Raw genomic sequence first — 18,096 nt, 5'->3', positions numbered from 1 at the left:
AATAATTTCACATATTTAATTAAAAAATATATGTTTGCCACATCAGCTTCTATTAAAGGTAAGGGTAATTTTAAGCTTAAATTTAACTCTAAGGGCATTTTTGATCCAAATAGGTGGATGGAAGGGCATTTTTGATCCAATAGATGGAAGAAGGGTATTTTTGAGTCATTTCCAATACCTTAAGGGCATTTTTGACCCTTTTCCCTTTTTTAATTAATTTTTATTTGGCCCATGGCCAGCCCTATCCATATTTCTCAAGCCCTACAAATCGGCAAGCTTATTCAGGCTGGGCAAAAATGTTTTTTTCTTAAATGGGCTCCAAAAATCGTAGTCCAGCCCTACCAAATCACCGGTTAAACCAGGCTGACCCAACAGGCCTAGTCCATATTGACGGCTCTAGAGAAATGCAAGTTCAACTGTCCATAGTATGTGAAATAATTATATTAAAGACTAGACACTACAACTTGTGTTCAATTTTATTCTTTTATTGAAGACTGCCCATAAATGTTATAATTTTTAGAGTAACTTTGTGATAGTATAATATGTGATTTTGTAAACTTTTACTTTTTTTGTACGATTGTATAAAGACTTGAGACAATTTTAATAATTTTTACAATTTATAAAAAAAATTTTATGTTTAAGAAAACGTACGACATAAAAATATCTAAATTATATGTACAAACAAAATTTCAAACTTCATATTATATTTTTATATGACGATTAATTTCATATTGCATGCGGAACGAACCCTAACATGACGGATGGTTCATTTACTTTGATTTTAAAAAAAAAGGTTTTGGGTCATAAAGGTAAATTGGGATATTATATGTCACTCCGTGATTATAACGCAAAGTGAATGGTTGACAGGGCAGTATAAAAGAGTGGAAATTGTTTTAGGTCGAAAGAGAAAAAGGAGGTACTCGGAGAGCGAGACGAGATTTTCAGGTTTCTTCATTTGCCTTCTCCGATCTCGATCTCGATCTCTGTCAATGGAGAACTCCCGCCGTCAGTCCCTTCTTCCCAGCTTTCTCTATTCCCCAACGTCTTCTTTTTCTTCTTTAACTCCCAAAACCCTTGCTGTTCCAGAAACCACCAATGTTTTGCCCCCTGCCAACAACAACCTCCTTATTCCGGCACCTACCGAACCTGGTAAGATCGAGATGTACTCCCCGCAGTTCTACGCTGCCTGTACCTTCGGTGGCATCCTCAGTTGTGGTCTAACTCACATGGCTGTCACTCCACTCGATCTCGTCAAATGTAACATGCAGGTACAAATTGTGTTCATATCATTTGCAGATCTGTCCATTTCTCACACGATTTCAACTCATTCTTCTATTTATCTCTCTATATCTGATCTGACTTGTATATTATTGCTCATCTTCTAGATCTAAATTTTTAATGTAGTGTTATGGCCATTCCTCTGTGATGGAGGAGAGGAAGACGCCTTATTGTATTTTATTTAAGATTTTAATTGGAAAATTATTGTTTCAGATCTTAGTGCAACCTCTATTATCCCCTTTGCTTTTCTCGACCATGGGAGGATAGATTGTATTTATCTCTGAAACTATACAACAACAAACCTAGTCTAATCCCACTAGTGAAACTTTATCTTGTATTGTTTCTATTTCTTACGTTACATTAGTCATGAAGCATCTAAACTGACCGAAATTGTATAAATTACTAGATTGACCCTGCGAAATACAAGAGTATATCATCTGGATTTGGCATTCTTCTTAAGGAGCAAGGTCCCAGGGGATTCTTCAGGGGATGGGTTCCTACCCTGTTAGGTTACAGTGCTCAGGGTGCATGCAAGTTTGGATTCTATGAATTCTTCAAGAAGTACTACTCTGACCTTGCGGGAGCAGAAAATGCTGCAAAATACAAAACACTGATATACCTTGCTGGTTCTGCATCTGCTGAAGTGATTGCAGATATTGCTCTTTGCCCATTTGAAGCTGTAAAGGTTCGTGTTCAGACACAGCCTGGTTTTGCTAGGGGATTGTCAGATGGATTGCCGAAATTTGTTAGATCTGAAGGTCCCATGGGGTATGCTATGTATCTTTGTTTTGCACATTCCTTAATATGTACCTTATAGAACAGATTTTTATATTTTGGTACATCTGTGCAGCCTGTACAAAGGTTTGGTACCTCTTTGGGGACGTCAGATTCCATGTAAGTGGAACCATCTGTTAATTATCATTGAAGAACTTGTTTATTACTTGGGCAATTCAATTATGTGAGTAGGGGTATGATTACTCAAATGAGTGAAGTTTTTTTATGTTTGCTAGAATTCATAAAACCTATGGTTGTTTAGTTGAACCTGTCTTAAAAAACAATTAAACCTCCAAATGCGAACCTCACCTCGCTACCCTCAGAAAGAGCTTGTGCTAGTTTGGAATAGTTGTTTGAGCAAAATAGCCTCTTACTTCCTCTGTTAAATAGAACAAATAGAGATTATTTTCTCCTTTTCTGTTTTATTATATTGGGTCAGTCACCTTATTTAGAATTGTGCAATAGTTCCTATAATTGGGTTCTAGGTCCCAGAATGTTTGGGAGTGTAAAATGGCTGGATGAGGGCTTATGTTTGGACGCAGCAGTCATTAATTGTCATTGCTGATGGAAATTATTCTCTCTTTCTTGTTCTGGTAATGGCTTCCCTTTAGTTAGGTGAATGTAAGAAATCTAGCTCTGGCCTCTGTGATATAAAGTAATACAGTACATATTAAGGGGCTGGGTCCTCCATGTCATGATGTTTTTTCTGCTATTGGTTGCTAAGGCTCTAGAGGATGGATAAATTTGAGTGGTGTTGGTAATTCACCTAATGCCTATTTTATCACACCACTGTGTATTTGTTTTATTAGTGCATATTTGGTTGTGCTGTTGTTCTTTTAGTAGTGACCTTGGTTTAGTTATTATTTATTGGACATCAAGAATTAAACATCTAAAATTGCAGATACAATGATGAAGTTTGCGTCCTTTGAGACTATTGTGGAGATGATCTACAAGCATGCAGTCCCAAAGCCTAAAAATGAGTGCAGCAAATCTATGCAACTTGGTATTAGTTTTGCTGGTGGATATATAGCTGGTGTCTTCTGTGCTATTGTATCCCATCCTGCTGACAATCTTGTCTCATTCCTCAACAATGCGAAGGGTGCAACTGTTGGTGATGTAAGCATTTAGTAGTTTGTTGGACCATCTCTTTCTCTTCCCCTTCAATTTTCTTATATGTCCTCAAGTCATTAATCCGCCATGTGCACCCCCCGTTTGTTTTTAACAAAAAAACTATGTCCTCAGGCCGTAAAGAAGATAGGAGTATTGGGTCTCTTTACCCGTGGTCTACCTCTACGTATTGTCATGATTGGAACTCTTACTGGTGCTCAATGGGGAATCTATGATGCTTTCAAGGTTTTTGTTGGGCTGTAAGTGTCTTCTAAACCTGGACATTCTAAACCTGTCTGCTTTTTCCTGTATCAGTCTTCTTTAAGATATTAATTTTTATGTTTGCTTTATTTTTTCTGACTCGATCTGTAGGCCAACAACTGGTGGTGTTGCTCCTGCTGTACCTGCTGACTCTGAGGTTGCGAAGGTGTAGGATTGAGAACAAATTAATTCTTCACCAAGTTTAAAAGTAGTAAAGAGAAGACTTCTCCAGATTAAACAATAAACATAGATTGCAGATGTTTCTTTAGTGCTCTTTCGTAGTAAGCTGGAGAGTGTTCTTTCGCTCAACAATCTTTACAATTTTATATTTCTCTGATTTTGAGATTTTGGAGAGGGGGAGTTCCCCTAAAACTTAAGCATTGCGGATGTCTTTTTTGTTAGAATAGATACAAAATCAATTTGATGCTAAGCTTTTCCCATTCGAGACGGGAATAACAAGTATATTTGAGGCTATATGTTTGCTCTGTCCATTTTAACTGTTCAATGTACCAAAATATGTTTTTTTAAAAAAACTTTCCGGAGCCACAGCTGCAGAATGATTTTGGTTAATCCCTTTTCTAATTCCCACTGTTATATGAGCTTGTTTTGCGACTCTGGCAGGCAGGGACCCTTATACCCACCCTATCCCTGTTATCGTTTTATCCTGCACCTAATCTGTAGGTTCTTATTGTCATTTCTTGTGCTATTCCCCGTCTGAATAGCGTAATCAATTTTTGAAGCAATATTTACTTGCACCAAAAGGAAAAAAATGAACAATTATAATCAACTTAAAGAATCTTGTTAGCTGCCAGCACATAGAACAGAAAATGAGCTGTGAGATGTAGAAAACTAGTTCGCTACAATACCTTATTGATAGAATTTTCCTACCTTGAACCAAACAAAACAAAATTATGAAAAAACTCCTCTCTAAGACAAACAAAAAACTACAAGACATGAGTAACTTGTAAAAATAATTGGTAAACACCTCTGCCTGCCATTGGAGTAAAATATTTTAATTAGACGAGACAAACATCAAACACATTTTAGTGCTAAATGAAGTATTTTTTTATTTCATATTTTTCCTTTTCTAAAGTCTCCACCAGGTTATTAGTAAAGAGTTTTTGACCAAACTAACAAAAGCCAACCTAAGAAAGTAGAGAGTCAAAACAGAAACCTTAACTTACTAGTAAAGTTTCTTGTGCTAGTAGGTGGAGTATCAGTTTTTTGCTTCAAAACGCTACTGGTAAGAGTATGCATTAGATTACAAGGCTGCATGGGATTAGTAGTATGTCTTCAGTAGAAATCATCAACACTGAAGCTGTCTTCAATGGACCCAAAGCTTGGCATTGGATACACATTAGTTGAGTAATAGGTCATAGGACCCCCTACAAAATCGAAGGCAGGCTCGTTCCAGAAGCTGGTATCATAAATGAAGGACATGCCCATCTCGTTGTCCATTGCAGGGAAGTAAAAGCTGGACATATCCATTTCTGGTTCATTCATAATAAGCGCTCCATTCCCATCATCTGCAGCCTGTGCATAATCAGTTAAAATCACGTCCTCCGCTTCATAACCACGGAATACGGCTCCACTTCCAGCTTTCCTCGCTTCAATGCCCTATACACAAAACATATCCATATATAGCCTTTGACAAACTGCTTCAAAGTAAACTACGCCACACCAAAGAGCAAGCTTACATAAATCTGCTTTTGATCATTGTAGTGGAGTGCAAAGTAGTCTCCTTGGCGCAATTCATGTGTTTGGACAAAGTCACCTGACCATCAATGCAAGTTTCAAATCCAACTGTTAATAGCAATTAGCTTTTGCATAGTAGTAAATAAACTTGGAAAGAAATTAGGGCTAGCTGTGGAGATCTCACCAGTATTTTCAAGCACATACATTCGGCTGCTGTTATTTGGCCAGTACCTATAAAAAATAGAGTAACTTCATCAAATATTCTGGTCTTGACAATTGAATCTACGTACATGACTTACAAAACATCACTCCGTCAAGTAAATTTGGAAAGTTAAAAGGCGACCTCCAACCTGTATCTGAAACTCCAAACATGGATACCATCCATGTCATCCATTGTGATGGGGAACCCTTCTTTGATCTCAAGAGCTGGAAGATATCGCTCAGCTGCTTTCTGAAATTAACCACAGCATAGAAATGTTAGAATTATTACTTCAATGTATACTAAAAACAAATGTTTCTAAATGCATATCATCACCTTGGGCACAACGATTCTTCTCAGGGAGCTGACATCACTGTTCTGGAGCTGCTTGTCAAAGAGAAATCTGAACCCCGTTGGTTCAAGTACCTGAAGCATAAACAACACTTATTAATGTATTTAGCTGATCAATTGTGATCTCAAGAGGAAAATGTAATGTATTGTTTGTTTACCAGAAAGAGAGGGTATCAAATGAACTACATTGCCAAGGATAGATGACCAAAATGTTCATTGCAATTAGTTTGCTTCAATAGAATGATTAAATTTTCAGCTTCATTGTCTTTTACATATAAAGCATCATGCCTATATCCCACAAATTATTGCATATAGGTTTTTTGCTCCTTTGTGGACTGGCCGGATATATAATTAAGCTAGCTAGGTATTTCATATTTTTCCTTATTCATTGATGGGAATCCAACTATTTCCAAATTCTTCAAACAGATGTGACAACAGGTCAGTGGATGAAATTTCTGACTTCCAACAGCCATTAAGGAACACCTTTTTACTTGAATGATCTTCAGAAAATCTTATAATCAAATTCAACAGATGAACTCAGTCAGGTCGCAAAGTAGTTGAATTTGATTGGTAGACAATGTTCCTTAGAAGTTAATTTCTTAATTAACATGGTAACTAAGTCTATGAGCACAGAGAAAATGACTATAAGCCCAATCCATCAGGAACAAGTGGTAAAACCATGATTGGCAGGGAAGCATATCATTCGTTCTTCTTTCTTTGGGATAGGTGCACAAAAAACGTCACACATCCACCACACACCTATCGTTTAGGTGGGCAGCAAGATCTATAGATGCTACTTATGACTTACAGTCCTGTAGTAACCAGGGCGGGAGGCAGCATATACTTAGGGGGTTCATCCGAACCCCCCCGGCGGAAAATATTACTATTTATACATGGTTAAAATTATTTTTTAGGTATGTATAACAGATGTCAAACCCCCTTCCATTAATTTGTGTGTTTACTTCTCAGATTTTGAACCCCCTTATTAAAACTCCTAGCTCCGCCACTGATAGTAACATGTAAGAACACAACTATAACATTTTAGCTATTTCCCGAATAAAGTTCTTATAGCCTCTCATTATATTTAGATTCTAATTTGGCTGATTGACAGCTATGGATTTCCAAAAAAAATAATGTAATAGAGGATATTTCTCTATTTGCACTCCTTCAAATAAATCTTAGACCTTAGATGACTTCACTCATGCTATTCAAGTTTTCACTAATAACGGCACAAGTCACAAAGCATGGAGCTAGAGAAGTGCATTAATTGATATCAAGCCGACTACCTTTGCCATTATATCTACACTATAGTTATCAACATCTTTCGCCCAACAATGCATATCTAATGATACAATTTAACAAGCCCCAACATGAGTAGTTTATGTTGTTTTCTATTTATGTTAAATCCTATATGTATCATATGAGTCCATATGTCAATACACATTACTCATGCGATTTTGAATTTTCTTGGGTCATGGTGAGGAGGTAAGTGCATTATTGATAGTAAACCGGCCACTTTAGGCATTATAATTGCACCATAGTTGTCAATATCTTTCACCCACTACCCAATACATATCTAATGATACAATTTAACAAGTGCCAACATGTGTAGTTTATGTTGGTTTCTATTACATTTGTTAAGCCTATTGGTCTCTCATGAGTCCAATATGTGAAATAACATTATTCTTATACTTATAGTTTGCTCTGAAGTTTGTATGTTAGTGTAAGGACAAGTATGAGATCAAGACAATCTCTAGTTTAAGAGAATTCATGTTTTACAATTTGTACTAAGTATTGGAAAGAAATGGGATATGATGGAACAATATAGAAGAACCATATAGTTAGTCCGAACAAGTTGGAGTTGAGGTGCGCTTGTAGCGGTATGTGCTACATTCTAGCGATGCAATTTAATTACACAGCAAGGTCGGAATTGAAGTGTACTCATGGTATATGTGTCATGTTCCATACAACAAGGAGATTAGATTGGGTGTTTAATTTGCCTTCTTGCAAGTGTTGTCTACTTAGTTATTGCTTTATAATGGCACAATATATAAACATACATTCAAACTTGGCCTTTGCTAGCAAGTAAAGGCTCCAATTTTGAGTATGCACATCTAGACACCCCAATTTGTCTCCATTGTGTCAGTTGAACACTCCAAATTACAAAATGATCATCTAGAGTGTCGGGTGTCAATGAGACACAATGAGTTGGTGTGTTTAGTTGTCAATTGAGATGTCTAGATGCACGTACACTTTCAAAGTTGGAGCGCTTACTTGCCAATTGAGGCCAAGTTTGATGGCATGCTTATGTGTTATGCCCTTTGCAATCGATCCATAAAGTCATTCCTCAATTTTTGATCAGGACTTTTTAATATATAATTTCCTCATAAGTCATGCCAATCCAATGTCTACTTGTATTGGAAAAGGAAAAGGATCGTTTGTTTGACAAATAATAAATGGATATTGTAGTTGTTTTGGCTCATTTTGTCACACTTATTATGAACCTCGAACAGCACGATGACATGGTCTTTCAACCAAAAGACAACAAGTAAGACGTCTTGTAACTTTAAGATCTTTGTGAGATGACACTCAAATAGGAATAATTACAATACTTTTTACAGAGTTAAGCATAAAAAAGTTAGTGTGAGATAGACAAGGTAGAGGGGGAAGTTGTAAAGAATATAAGCACTTTCCTGAGGTGTACTAGAAAGCTAACAGGTGAGGTGATGGTCTGGTCGGGTCGGGTCCGATCCGATACATACACATTATTTCTACTTTTATAAGTACCAAATAGAGTAAGCTAAGGACCCCAAAAAAAAGAAAAGATTAAACTCTAGTCTTCCCCCAAAAATTAAGAAATTGCTATGATTTCAATTTATTAATAAAAGAAAAAAGAGAAAGAGGGTCATACACGTGCGGCGGGCAAAGGAGGAGGAGGTGGTGGCACGTGTGAGAGAAAATCCAGGGAAGTGAAGTTGAGGGAAGAACGCCTACGCCTCTGGCTGCGACTTCTTTTGGTGGGAGTGGGAGTGGGAGTGGGAGGATTCATCATACTGTTGTTGTTGTTGTTGTTGTCCCCTACAACAATATTATTTCCATCTGCCATCACTCCATACGCCTCGGTTATCTCCATCATCGCCATCACCAATGCTTTGCTTCTTCAATCTGTAAAAAATAAAAAAAATAAAAGCTCTCTTCCTCTCTTTTAGTGATATTGAGAAATGTGGGTGGGAGAATAGTGCAATTATGACTACATTGCACAAATTCAACTGACATTTGTGCAACGTTGATGAGCCAATCCATTGGGAGTCGGGAATTGGATTCATTCATTCACTATATATTAGTGGGTGAGGAGTTGTCACTTTGTCTTTGTTAAGTGTGAACGGTCGAAACTTCAATTTGCAAGTGTTCGAGGGAAGGCAAGCCAGGTGTTGAAAAAGCTCTGATATCAAATCAATGGTGTTTTTCTTTTAGCTTTGGAGTTTCCGTCATTCATTAGTCATTACTTAAACTACTCTACTCTACTCCATCACACAGTTTATGAATTATGCAACTTCTAATTCCATCGGACATGGACGTAACCACCTTTTCTCCTCTCTTCCTGCCTAATTCATTATCAGTCACATTAATATCAACCATTTATTATCTAAAAAATCATACTCAATTGTTATGATTACCTGACATAAAAATATCAGAGCCTGTTTGGAAGGACACCCTGCTAATTGAATTTTGTGTAATTACATTGTTTGGTTCCCCCTGTAATTACATGGTCAATTGGCAGGTCTCCAATTTTTTTAATTTCATCCTTTTATTTCTATTTTTATTTTTTTCCATTTTAATATATTTTTTATTTTTGTTACTTTTATTATTCTAATATTTTCTAAAAATATTTTATTTTTATTTAATATCATTTCCTTTTCATTTTCAACTTTTACTTCATCTGATTCCATGCAATTTTTTGTATTATCTAAAAAATTCATTAGTATAATTTTACTAGTATACTAATTTTTAAATTAAAGTAGAATTTATTATTGAATAAAGTTATGGACTTACATTTTAAAAAAATAAAAATAAATCATATTTATGTATGTTATGTTGAAATTTGACATAAGAGTATTATGTTAGTTTTTTTTATTTTTAACTTATGTTGCATTTTCAGTTTCATTTGTTTTAAGAGTATTAACTAGATATTTTACATTGCAAGCTATTTTTTTATAAAGTTAGTCTTGATAGATTATCTTTTTTGTCAAATGTTTTATAATTTTATGACATGATATTTATACTATTAATCTTTTTGTCAGACATGCATTTCTTAACGTTCATAGAAATTTTGTACTTTTAGTTTTATGATTAATTTGATTAAAATATACTACATTGAAAAATATAAATATTATATTTTATAATATTAGTTAAGAACATATGCTTATTAATGTATTCTTAAAAGACAATATATATCTTAAATATTCAATTTAATATAATTTATAAAGGCTCTTATTTGTCTAATAACTTTTTTTTTAATTCTTAATGATTAACTTTTACTTTTAAAATTTAATATAATTTTATGATTGCAATTGTTCATCCAAACATGACATATGTAATTACATTGTGGCTAACAAACATGTTAATGTAATTATTAGCATGTGTATTATTAGACTGTTACACCAATTCCAATTACCTGGGGACTTTCCAAACAGACCCTTAATCTAAATCTTGTTTCACCTTCATGGTTATCTCAAAATAAATCGTTTCCTCAAAGATTTTAAGGCAATCCAATTTTTTCTTTTAAAATCTAAATTGTTATATTAAAATATTGATGTATTATATAAACACAAAAAAAACAATTAAAATGGATTCAGTGTTAGCTTTAATATGAAGTTACGGAGGAAATCACAGGGGAGTATGCTAATAAAATGGAGGGCTCTCATAGGATAGGGGTTTTAGTCTTGAAGTTAGGTTGGATTATGGTTCTTGTATTAAGCAAATTCAAGTGTTAAGAATTAATATTGTTGTTTATAGTAACGTGCACATAGTAGTCGTCTTGTTTATTATTATATTATTAATAAGTATGATTTGTGAGTCAAAATTTTACTTAGATAAAATTATTATTGATCTGAATTGGACCCTTATTTTTTTAATTGTAAAAGAGAGCAAAATCCGTTCTTTGCTCCCTCTATTAATAATAGAAAAATGTCGTTTCATCGATGATCCATCCATTTATATTTCTAATCGGAGTACTTCTTTTAATTATGTATAACTTACATAAATCACAGTGTAAAGAGTAAATTATTAGTTTCTAATTTGTTTGTTAATTGGTCCAATTGATTTATATATTGGACAAATTACTTAACTACACTCCTTTACTTACCTTAATATCCATTTATCCCTACTTATTTCAAAATTTTCAAAAATCCCTTATTTACCTATGTATCCCGCATGTATCCCGTGCACAACGCTATATATCCCACTATGTGGAATGTATCAAACGCTATGTATCCCGTGCACAACGCTATGTATCCCGCATGTATCCCGTGCACAACGCTATGTATCCCGCTAAGTGGAATGTATCAAACCTAATGTATCTCGTGCACAACGTTATGTATCCCGCTATGTAGAATGTATCAAATCTAATGTATTCCGTGCACAACGCTATGTATCCCGCAAACATCATTTTTAAGAGATTTTTGGTAAATAGAAAACTAGAAGGAATAGGATATTATTTAGTACTTATAATATGTGGTTCCTATAATTTAAACTTATATATTTCAGGCCCTACTTTTAAAGGTTGGGCTCTCGATGGGGGCGATCCCTCACCTTATTTTATAGTAGGTGATTCCTCACCTTATTTAACTTACTAGTTGTATGTTTTTTAAGTAGCATTTTTCTATTTATTCGTTGCATTTGAGTTGAAGATTTCTTGGAAATAATTTATTTACCTATGCAAGGTATGTATTAGTCTATGGCTATGCACACTCTATTCTCCTCAAAATTTGTGAATTTTGTTAGGTATGATGTTAGTGTTGGTAGTGTCAAATATTTTTATTGGATTTGGTCAAATTCAAATTCGTGTCAGAAAATCATGATTCACATTTTTTGTCTTACTATTTAAGTTCAGATACAAAGAGCTCCAAAAAAAGCAATTAAGATTTAAGATATTTTTCACTTATTTGAAATTTATTGAGTTGAAAGTGAAGATGTGGTTATATATGTAATTTTTTTTGCAAAAATATTTGGAATAAAGTAGAATGTGGTTAAATACAACTTGAAAATAACTTATAATCTATTTTCTAAATTTGAAATATAAGTTGAGTTGATTTTAGTATTTTTTATGGCTAAATATTGATTTTCAAATATTATTCATAATGTGTCATGCACTTTGATTTAAGAACATACATTAAAACAAAGCTTTCAGAATCCTTTTAAATAATAGATTCCTTTATTTTAGAATAATAGTAGAGTAATAACTTTTATTTATTTTTATAAAGAGAAAAGAGAAAAGAAAATTGTTGAAAGGGAGGCGAGAGAAGGCCCAAAATAGTCATTCATCTTTAGATTAAGACTCAAAGTCATCTTTGAGTTTTCACATGAAAACTAATAGTCTCTCATGTTTGCAATATTGGTACACTTTTGGTCCTCCCCTAGACTTTTGTCTATTTTTTAATATTAATTTTGTTCATAATTTTATGTAAGGAATGTCACAGTAGAAATAATAACTATATTTGAGAGAATGTGAGAAGCAGAACACTTTGTTCTATTCAATATAAATATTACTGTAGCTAAACTAAGAATATTTTAACATATGATATTGCAATTGTACGTGAAATCGTCGTGATGAACCTCTCGACTGTACCTGCAGTATGATTTCTACTAAACAAAATAAAGTGTTTTTCTTCTCACAATCTCTCACATGGGGTTATTATTTCCATTAAATATATAAAATGACAATTAAACATTCCATACATAAATTATGAAAAAAAATTAATGTTAAAAAATAGGCAAAATTTTGAAGGAGAATCAAAAGTGTACCAATATTACAAATATGAGGAACTATTAATGCTTCATTTGAAAACTTAAGGATGATTTTGAGTTTTAATCCTAAACAGAAGGACTATTTTGAGCCTTTTCTCAAAGGGAGGCGGAAGCGCAGTTGAAAGGGTGGAGTTTCCGGCACTGCGCAAAACCCTAGTTTGGGGTGTTCCTCTGAAAACAGAATGGCAGAAGCGGGACAAGACGAAGAAGAACATACATTCCCCCTAAAAAGAAAGCCCCAAGCAGAAGAAGCCATTGCCAAATCTCACGAAGACGATGTAAACAAGAAGCAAAAACTCTCTATTACTGATTCTTCACTCGCCCAGGAGAAAAAAGTTGAAGAGGACGAAGAAGAAGATGATGAAGATGACTATGAAGGTGATGATGAAGAAGATGAGCAGTCCAATGGAGAGGCGGAAGTCGATCGTAAGGGAAAAGGGATTTTAAGGGATGACAAGGGGAAGGGAAAGTTGATTGAGGACTCTGACGATGATGATTCTAGTGATTTTGGGAGCGATTCTGATGTTGATACTGATACTGACCTCTCCGACGATCTACTGGCCGAAGTCGATTTGGGTAACATTATTCCCTCCAGGACTCGACGGCGTACCCATCAATCTGGCCTTAAGATATCTGATGATCCCGTTAAAGGTGATAAGTAGAAATGCTTAATTGAGTTTTGAGCTTCCAAAAATGCGCTATGTTTATGTTTTAAAGCTTTCAGTATTTAGATAAGACAAGTCTTTCAGCTTCTCATCCTCCTAGTCGCAATAGTTGCATTTCGACTTGGATCTATGTAGTTGGGGAAACTATATTACCCTTAACCAATTTTATTAATATCTCTTACAATTGGTTTCTTGCTCTTGTTTACTTCCCTCATAGTTTCAATTTTTTATGCTTCACAAATTGTTATTGCTATCTGTAGGCTGTAGCAAGTGTGGCATCTTCTATGTAGGCTTTGAGATTGGCTTATATGAACTCGGTGATAAATAGCCTTATGTCTGAAATGAAAATGAAATGTTTATTTGACATCAATGTTTCCTGTCTAAGATAGATAGATGTTTAACATACTCTGCAATTATGTAAATGCAGTATCAGTTGGAATTAAGTTTCATGCCTAATTCAGTACTGAATTGTTGTTTAACAGGATGTTACCACTCTTTCTTATGCTTTTGTACATGCGGAAGAACAGGTCATTGTTTGGTAATCAGGCTGTTTCTGTGTTGTAAGAACTAGTCCTTTGGAGGAATGCCATTCTTGATGTTTAACAAGTTTGTGTACCAATCCTTAACTGCTGATTTTGTCATCTCATTTCCATTTGCATGAAACATTACGATGTTCATATTGTCTTTTTAACCACTTATTTTGGTCGTTCAAGAGATGCCAGCATCTACAAAATCATGTGTGTGCACTACTGCTCTTTGTTTGACCTAGCTTGACTGATTATCAGCTCTGGTTTTAAGCAGTTAGTTCCTCTGTCTGAGATATGACCATGGTTAGGGAAACAGGCATTTAGGAGTCTTGAACTCAGAGAAGGAGGGCATACATGACCAGGTTATGACTGCATGGTTGGCTCTAATCTGAACCTAGGGAGGATATAAACAACTTGATTTAACATAACAGTCTATTGAACTGATAGACCAAAGTTTGCTGGGGAATAAGATTTTCAGTGAATATTTGTTTCCAACAAAATATTGACTTCTGAAAAAGCAAAAGGCACTATGGGAAACACTCTGTTTCTGCAAAAGATTTGTTCTTTCTTGTTGGATTTCATAGCGCAAGTTGCTGATCTGTTTTAATAGAAGTTTGAATAAATATAGAAAGTGATGTATTGAGGAAACTATGCAGATTAGATAGTATGACCATTTTTTGGCAACAATGGAGCACCTTTTCCTTGATTCATTTGCTCATTTCTTGTGGTAAACTCTTCAAGATCTACCTACAGTTGAGCTGTTTTCTTTTACTTGAATCTGTCCGGAGGAGGGGGTGATGTTGAAATTGAATTGTCCTCCCTGTATGTATAATATAATAATAGAAGTGGAGTACGAGCATTTTAAATTAGTTTTGTACTTCAATCTTTGAGGATAGTTTGTCTTTGGAGAAGATTTGAGGGTGGAAGTGGGAGAATCTTCCAATTTGTTAACTAGCGACTGAGGTTGCAGCTAATAATGTTATTGGTACTTTGAAGTTTTAAAGTGAGGGCCGGGGGACTAGCATTGATTGCCAAGTTGTTCATAATTTTGGATTAATATGTGAAACGTACCTTGTTCTTTTTTAAAATAAAATTTAGGCGCAAGAATAGATGGTGAGAGTGCTATACCAAATGAAGATGATTAACTTACTTCCGTAAAAAAGCATAGCGTCACTCACCTTGGCTGTTAAGATACTCAAATTGTGGATCATGCATACAAGAGTATCTGTTTTGAGCGTGTAGAATATGTATGCATCAATAAAATATGCTATTATGCTTACAAACTCTTAACTTGTCAAGCTCTTGATTTGCCATTTATGATTATATCTTGGTTATTTATGCCTGAAAATTTATGACTTTGTTACTTATGATTATGCTTGCTCCAAAATTGAAATGAAAATAGTTGTTTGTTTAAACTTTAAAATCAAATTGATTTGTATAACGGTATAATGGATCAAATTGTACCTAGAATGGATCGAATTTAGATGAAAATTTGAATTAGAATTTTCAAATTGAATCGAGCCAATTCGTGATTGGATATTTGTTTCTTTGTAATATAACGATTAATTTGGTACTACAAAAATAATAGCCCACAAAAATTTAACTTAGAATAGGGGAAGCAAAAAAGGGTATAAGTTTGTTGTGTGATTGACGAAAAGTTTGGCATCTATCTAGCAAGGAGATTGATTTCTTCTGCCGGCGAACTACTGCTATTAGTTGCTGGTGGATGTGGTGAATATTTCAATGTTACCTTTTAAATGGATACATTCATTTTATTCGAAGCGGACCTCTTGTACAAGGTGAATAGGAAGATGTTCCATCACATCAAAGAAATCATATGGAAAGATCTTCTACAACTTAGTAATAATAGGAATATATTCCTCCATCCTGTCTAAACTATTTTTCAATAACTTTTCAAAACACAAATCTTTAAAGAAAAGACGTATCTCTATGATTGGTTTCCATATTCTTTTGGGTAGATGACTAAAAGCGATAGAAATTAAAGTTTCCATGAATACATGACTTTTCATATCTATCAATTTTCCTTCATTTATATCTGCCCCACTTTCCTAAATTCTAAGCATAGTCCTCCGACATCCTCAAATTTTTAACCCACTCAAAAATTTCACGTTTCTCATCTAATGTGAATGAAAAACTGGCTTTACGCTTAACTATTTTACCATTTTGTAATTCATGCAGCAAAAACTCTTTTCTCCTACAATATTCATTTATGTCCATTCTAACTTTTGGATTATCTTGTCTTTGCCTTAACATCCATCATTGTGTTAAACAAATTGTCAAAAAAAAAAAATTTAATGTGCATCATATCAAGGTTATGTCGTAGCAGATTATCCTTTCAATACGACAACTCTCAAAATATGCTCTGTTTGGTCAAATTATGTTCAACACCATATCCAGGAAGCCTAGAAGGTGAAGTTTTTGTAACTTTAGGTAATTGAGAAACTCTCTCTCAAATTTGATGCCCTGTGAGTAATGGAGGTGGCGGGGAGTCATTTTCAATCTTAGTTTTCCTGAATGCATTTTTCATCTTTCTAAAGTCATGGTCCATTGACAAGAACTGACAATGACAATCAAACCATGTATTTTTTCTGTCATACTTTAAAATGAATGTCTTACTATTTTCCACACAATACAGACAAGTTAGCTTTCCAGCTGTCATCCAACCACACAACACATAACAAAGTTCTACTTAGTTGATATATCATAAGTCAGTACGCCTTCAAATCACAATTGTTTGAGCTCATCTATCAATGGTTGCAGATAGACATTAATAAAACTTTTTGAATTATAAGCACTTGTAATAACACAACCTAGAGCTTCTCCATCAGATGGATGAGACAAGACACCCGATGGCCTTCTGTATTTACGATGCCATATCAAAGGTAGAGCAAATCTTATTGATGCATACAACCTCTTTAACTTAGGAATAATAGATAAATAATGCATCGCCTTAATTGGGAACATCTATCCAGCATGAGTCCTCTTATAACAAGCATGTCCACAAAACATACAATTTTCTAATTCACTAGTCTTGTAAACAACATGCAATCATTGACACAACAATGAATTCTATCATACATCAATCCTAACTTAGAACTGATAGAAGTTCTTATGTATGTTAAACTCTGGATTAACTAGTTCATCAAAAGATCAACCGTTGAGTCCATAGCCGCATTAGGAACATTCCAATATGATTTAATATTTCATTAATCTAACTACAACAGACAAGGCAGAATGCAGACTCCCTTCACATAGTGGACGACTAAGCTCTTCTAATTGATCATAGAAGCGTCTTGCTTCTTTATTAGGAGTTTCATCAAACTATTGTTCAGGTTCCATTCCACCTTGAACCTCGAAAGCATCATTGATCATTTCATGAATCCTATCATGTTTAATCATATCATCGTGTTCAACCCTAATATGGCCATGTGGTGCAAGCATATTATATTCATCCACGAGCATTGAATTATAAAATATATCATGCAATCCATCTCTTTCTCCATGATCGACCCATGCAAAATATCTAGGCTTAAATCCATTACGGTACAAATGAACCATGACTATATCTGAATTAAAAAAAATTCAAGCATCTACATGCACTACAAGGACACCTAACCAATCCATTATTCTTGAAAATATCAAGTGTCATTGTATGTTCAATAAAAACTCTAACAACGTCAATAAACTCAGTTTTCAAACCACTACTAGTTTCCTAAGGCATACTATACATCCACAAACGATGATCCATCTACAAAAATATAGATATTCAGTTATAAATTAAATTAAATAATAATTTTAACTACATTAACTAATTTATATTGGTAATATATATTTATAATTACTTCTAATTAGTTCATAAATATTACATTTCAAGATCTACAAAGTTCAAGCTTATTAATTCAGAAACACTGATTAAGTTTAAGATTTTAAATAATTAATTATATTCGTTATTAAATTCAAGTTATATTAAATTAAGTTCAAATACATTAAGGTCAATAAGATTTTAAGTACTTCAAAGTTTAAATTAAGTTCAAATTTAAAAGTTTAAGTTCTAATTAAGTTCTAATTAAGGTCAACAAGATTTCAAGTTCATATTCCTAATTAAGTTCAAGTTATTATAAATTAAGTTCAAAGTTCTAATTAAGTTCAAATACATCAAGGTCAATAAGATTTAAAAGTAATTCAAACTTCA

General features: G+C 34.1%; 3 protein-coding genes across 5 annotated transcripts; 2 read left to right on the top strand and 1 right to left on the bottom strand.

The window, feature by feature from the left end:
* The first annotated feature begins 857 nt into the window (after positions 1 to 857).
* On the top strand, positions 858 to 3,882 carry LOC125847847 (mitochondrial phosphate carrier protein 3, mitochondrial). 2 transcript variants are annotated; one of them, XM_049527557.1, is made up of 7 exons: positions 858 to 1,268; positions 1,685 to 2,046; positions 2,129 to 2,172; positions 2,954 to 3,168; positions 3,295 to 3,419; positions 3,532 to 3,615; positions 3,648 to 3,882. In XM_049527557.1, the coding sequence occupies exons 1-6, from the start codon at positions 990 to 992 to the stop codon at positions 3,590 to 3,592; spliced, it is 1,086 nt and encodes a 361-aa protein (XP_049383514.1). In that variant the 5' UTR covers positions 858 to 989; the 3' UTR covers positions 3,593 to 3,615; positions 3,648 to 3,882. The 2 variants fall into 2 exon arrangements, with proteins under 2 accessions (XP_049383514.1, XP_049383513.1); XM_049527556.1 differs by having other exon boundaries at positions 3,532 to 3,882.
* Positions 3,883 to 4,656: 774 nt separating this feature from the next.
* Positions 4,657 to 8,991, bottom strand: LOC125847523 (B3 domain-containing transcription factor FUS3). Its single transcript, XM_049527124.1, is given in 7 exon segments — positions 4,657 to 5,037; positions 5,118 to 5,194; positions 5,300 to 5,346; positions 5,466 to 5,566; positions 5,651 to 5,740; positions 8,577 to 8,822; positions 8,824 to 8,991. Coding segments are annotated over 7 exon segments (1,053 nt in total). The 3' UTR covers positions 4,657 to 4,713.
* A 3,792-nt stretch (positions 8,992 to 12,783) lies between these two features.
* LOC125847850 (uncharacterized) lies at positions 12,784 to 14,189 on the top strand. 2 transcript variants are annotated; one of them, XM_049527562.1, is made up of 2 exons: positions 12,784 to 13,342; positions 13,839 to 14,077. In XM_049527562.1, exons 1-2 carry the CDS (start codon positions 12,874 to 12,876, stop codon positions 13,925 to 13,927), a joined length of 558 nt encoding a protein of 185 aa, XP_049383519.1. In that variant the 5' UTR covers positions 12,784 to 12,873; the 3' UTR covers positions 13,928 to 14,077. The 2 variants fall into 2 exon arrangements, with proteins under 2 accessions (XP_049383519.1, XP_049383520.1); XM_049527563.1 differs by lacking the exon at positions 13,839 to 14,077 and adding an exon at positions 14,158 to 14,189 and having other exon boundaries at positions 12,785 to 13,342.
* Positions 14,190 to 18,096: the final 3,907 nt, after the last annotated feature.

The sequence above is a fragment of the Solanum stenotomum genome, chromosome 12 (genome assembly GCF_019186545.1).
Source record: "Solanum stenotomum isolate F172 chromosome 12, ASM1918654v1, whole genome shotgun sequence".
NCBI classification, from domain to species: domain Eukaryota; kingdom Viridiplantae; phylum Streptophyta; class Magnoliopsida; order Solanales; family Solanaceae; genus Solanum; species Solanum stenotomum.
This window is presented reverse-complemented; position numbering and strand designations above follow the sequence as displayed.

Bases quoted from the DNA above. Each gene is read 5' to 3' on its own strand.
- LOC125847847 (XM_049527557.1), top strand. From the start codon at position 990: ATGGAGAACTCCCGCCGTCAGTCCCTTCTTCCCAGCTTTCTCTATTCC. The intron at 2,047-2,128 runs GTATGCTATGTA...ACATCTGTGCAG, and splicing joins AGATCTGAAGGTCCCATGGG to CCTGTACAAAGGTTTGGTAC. The intron at 3,169-3,294 runs GTAAGCATTTAG...CTATGTCCTCAG, and splicing joins AGGGTGCAACTGTTGGTGAT to GCCGTAAAGAAGATAGGAGT.
- LOC125847850 (XM_049527562.1), top strand. From the start codon at position 12,874: ATGGCAGAAGCGGGACAAGACGAAGAAGAACATACATTCCCCCTAAAA. The intron at 13,343-13,838 runs GTGATAAGTAGA...GTTGTTTAACAG, and splicing joins ATCTGATGATCCCGTTAAAG to GATGTTACCACTCTTTCTTA.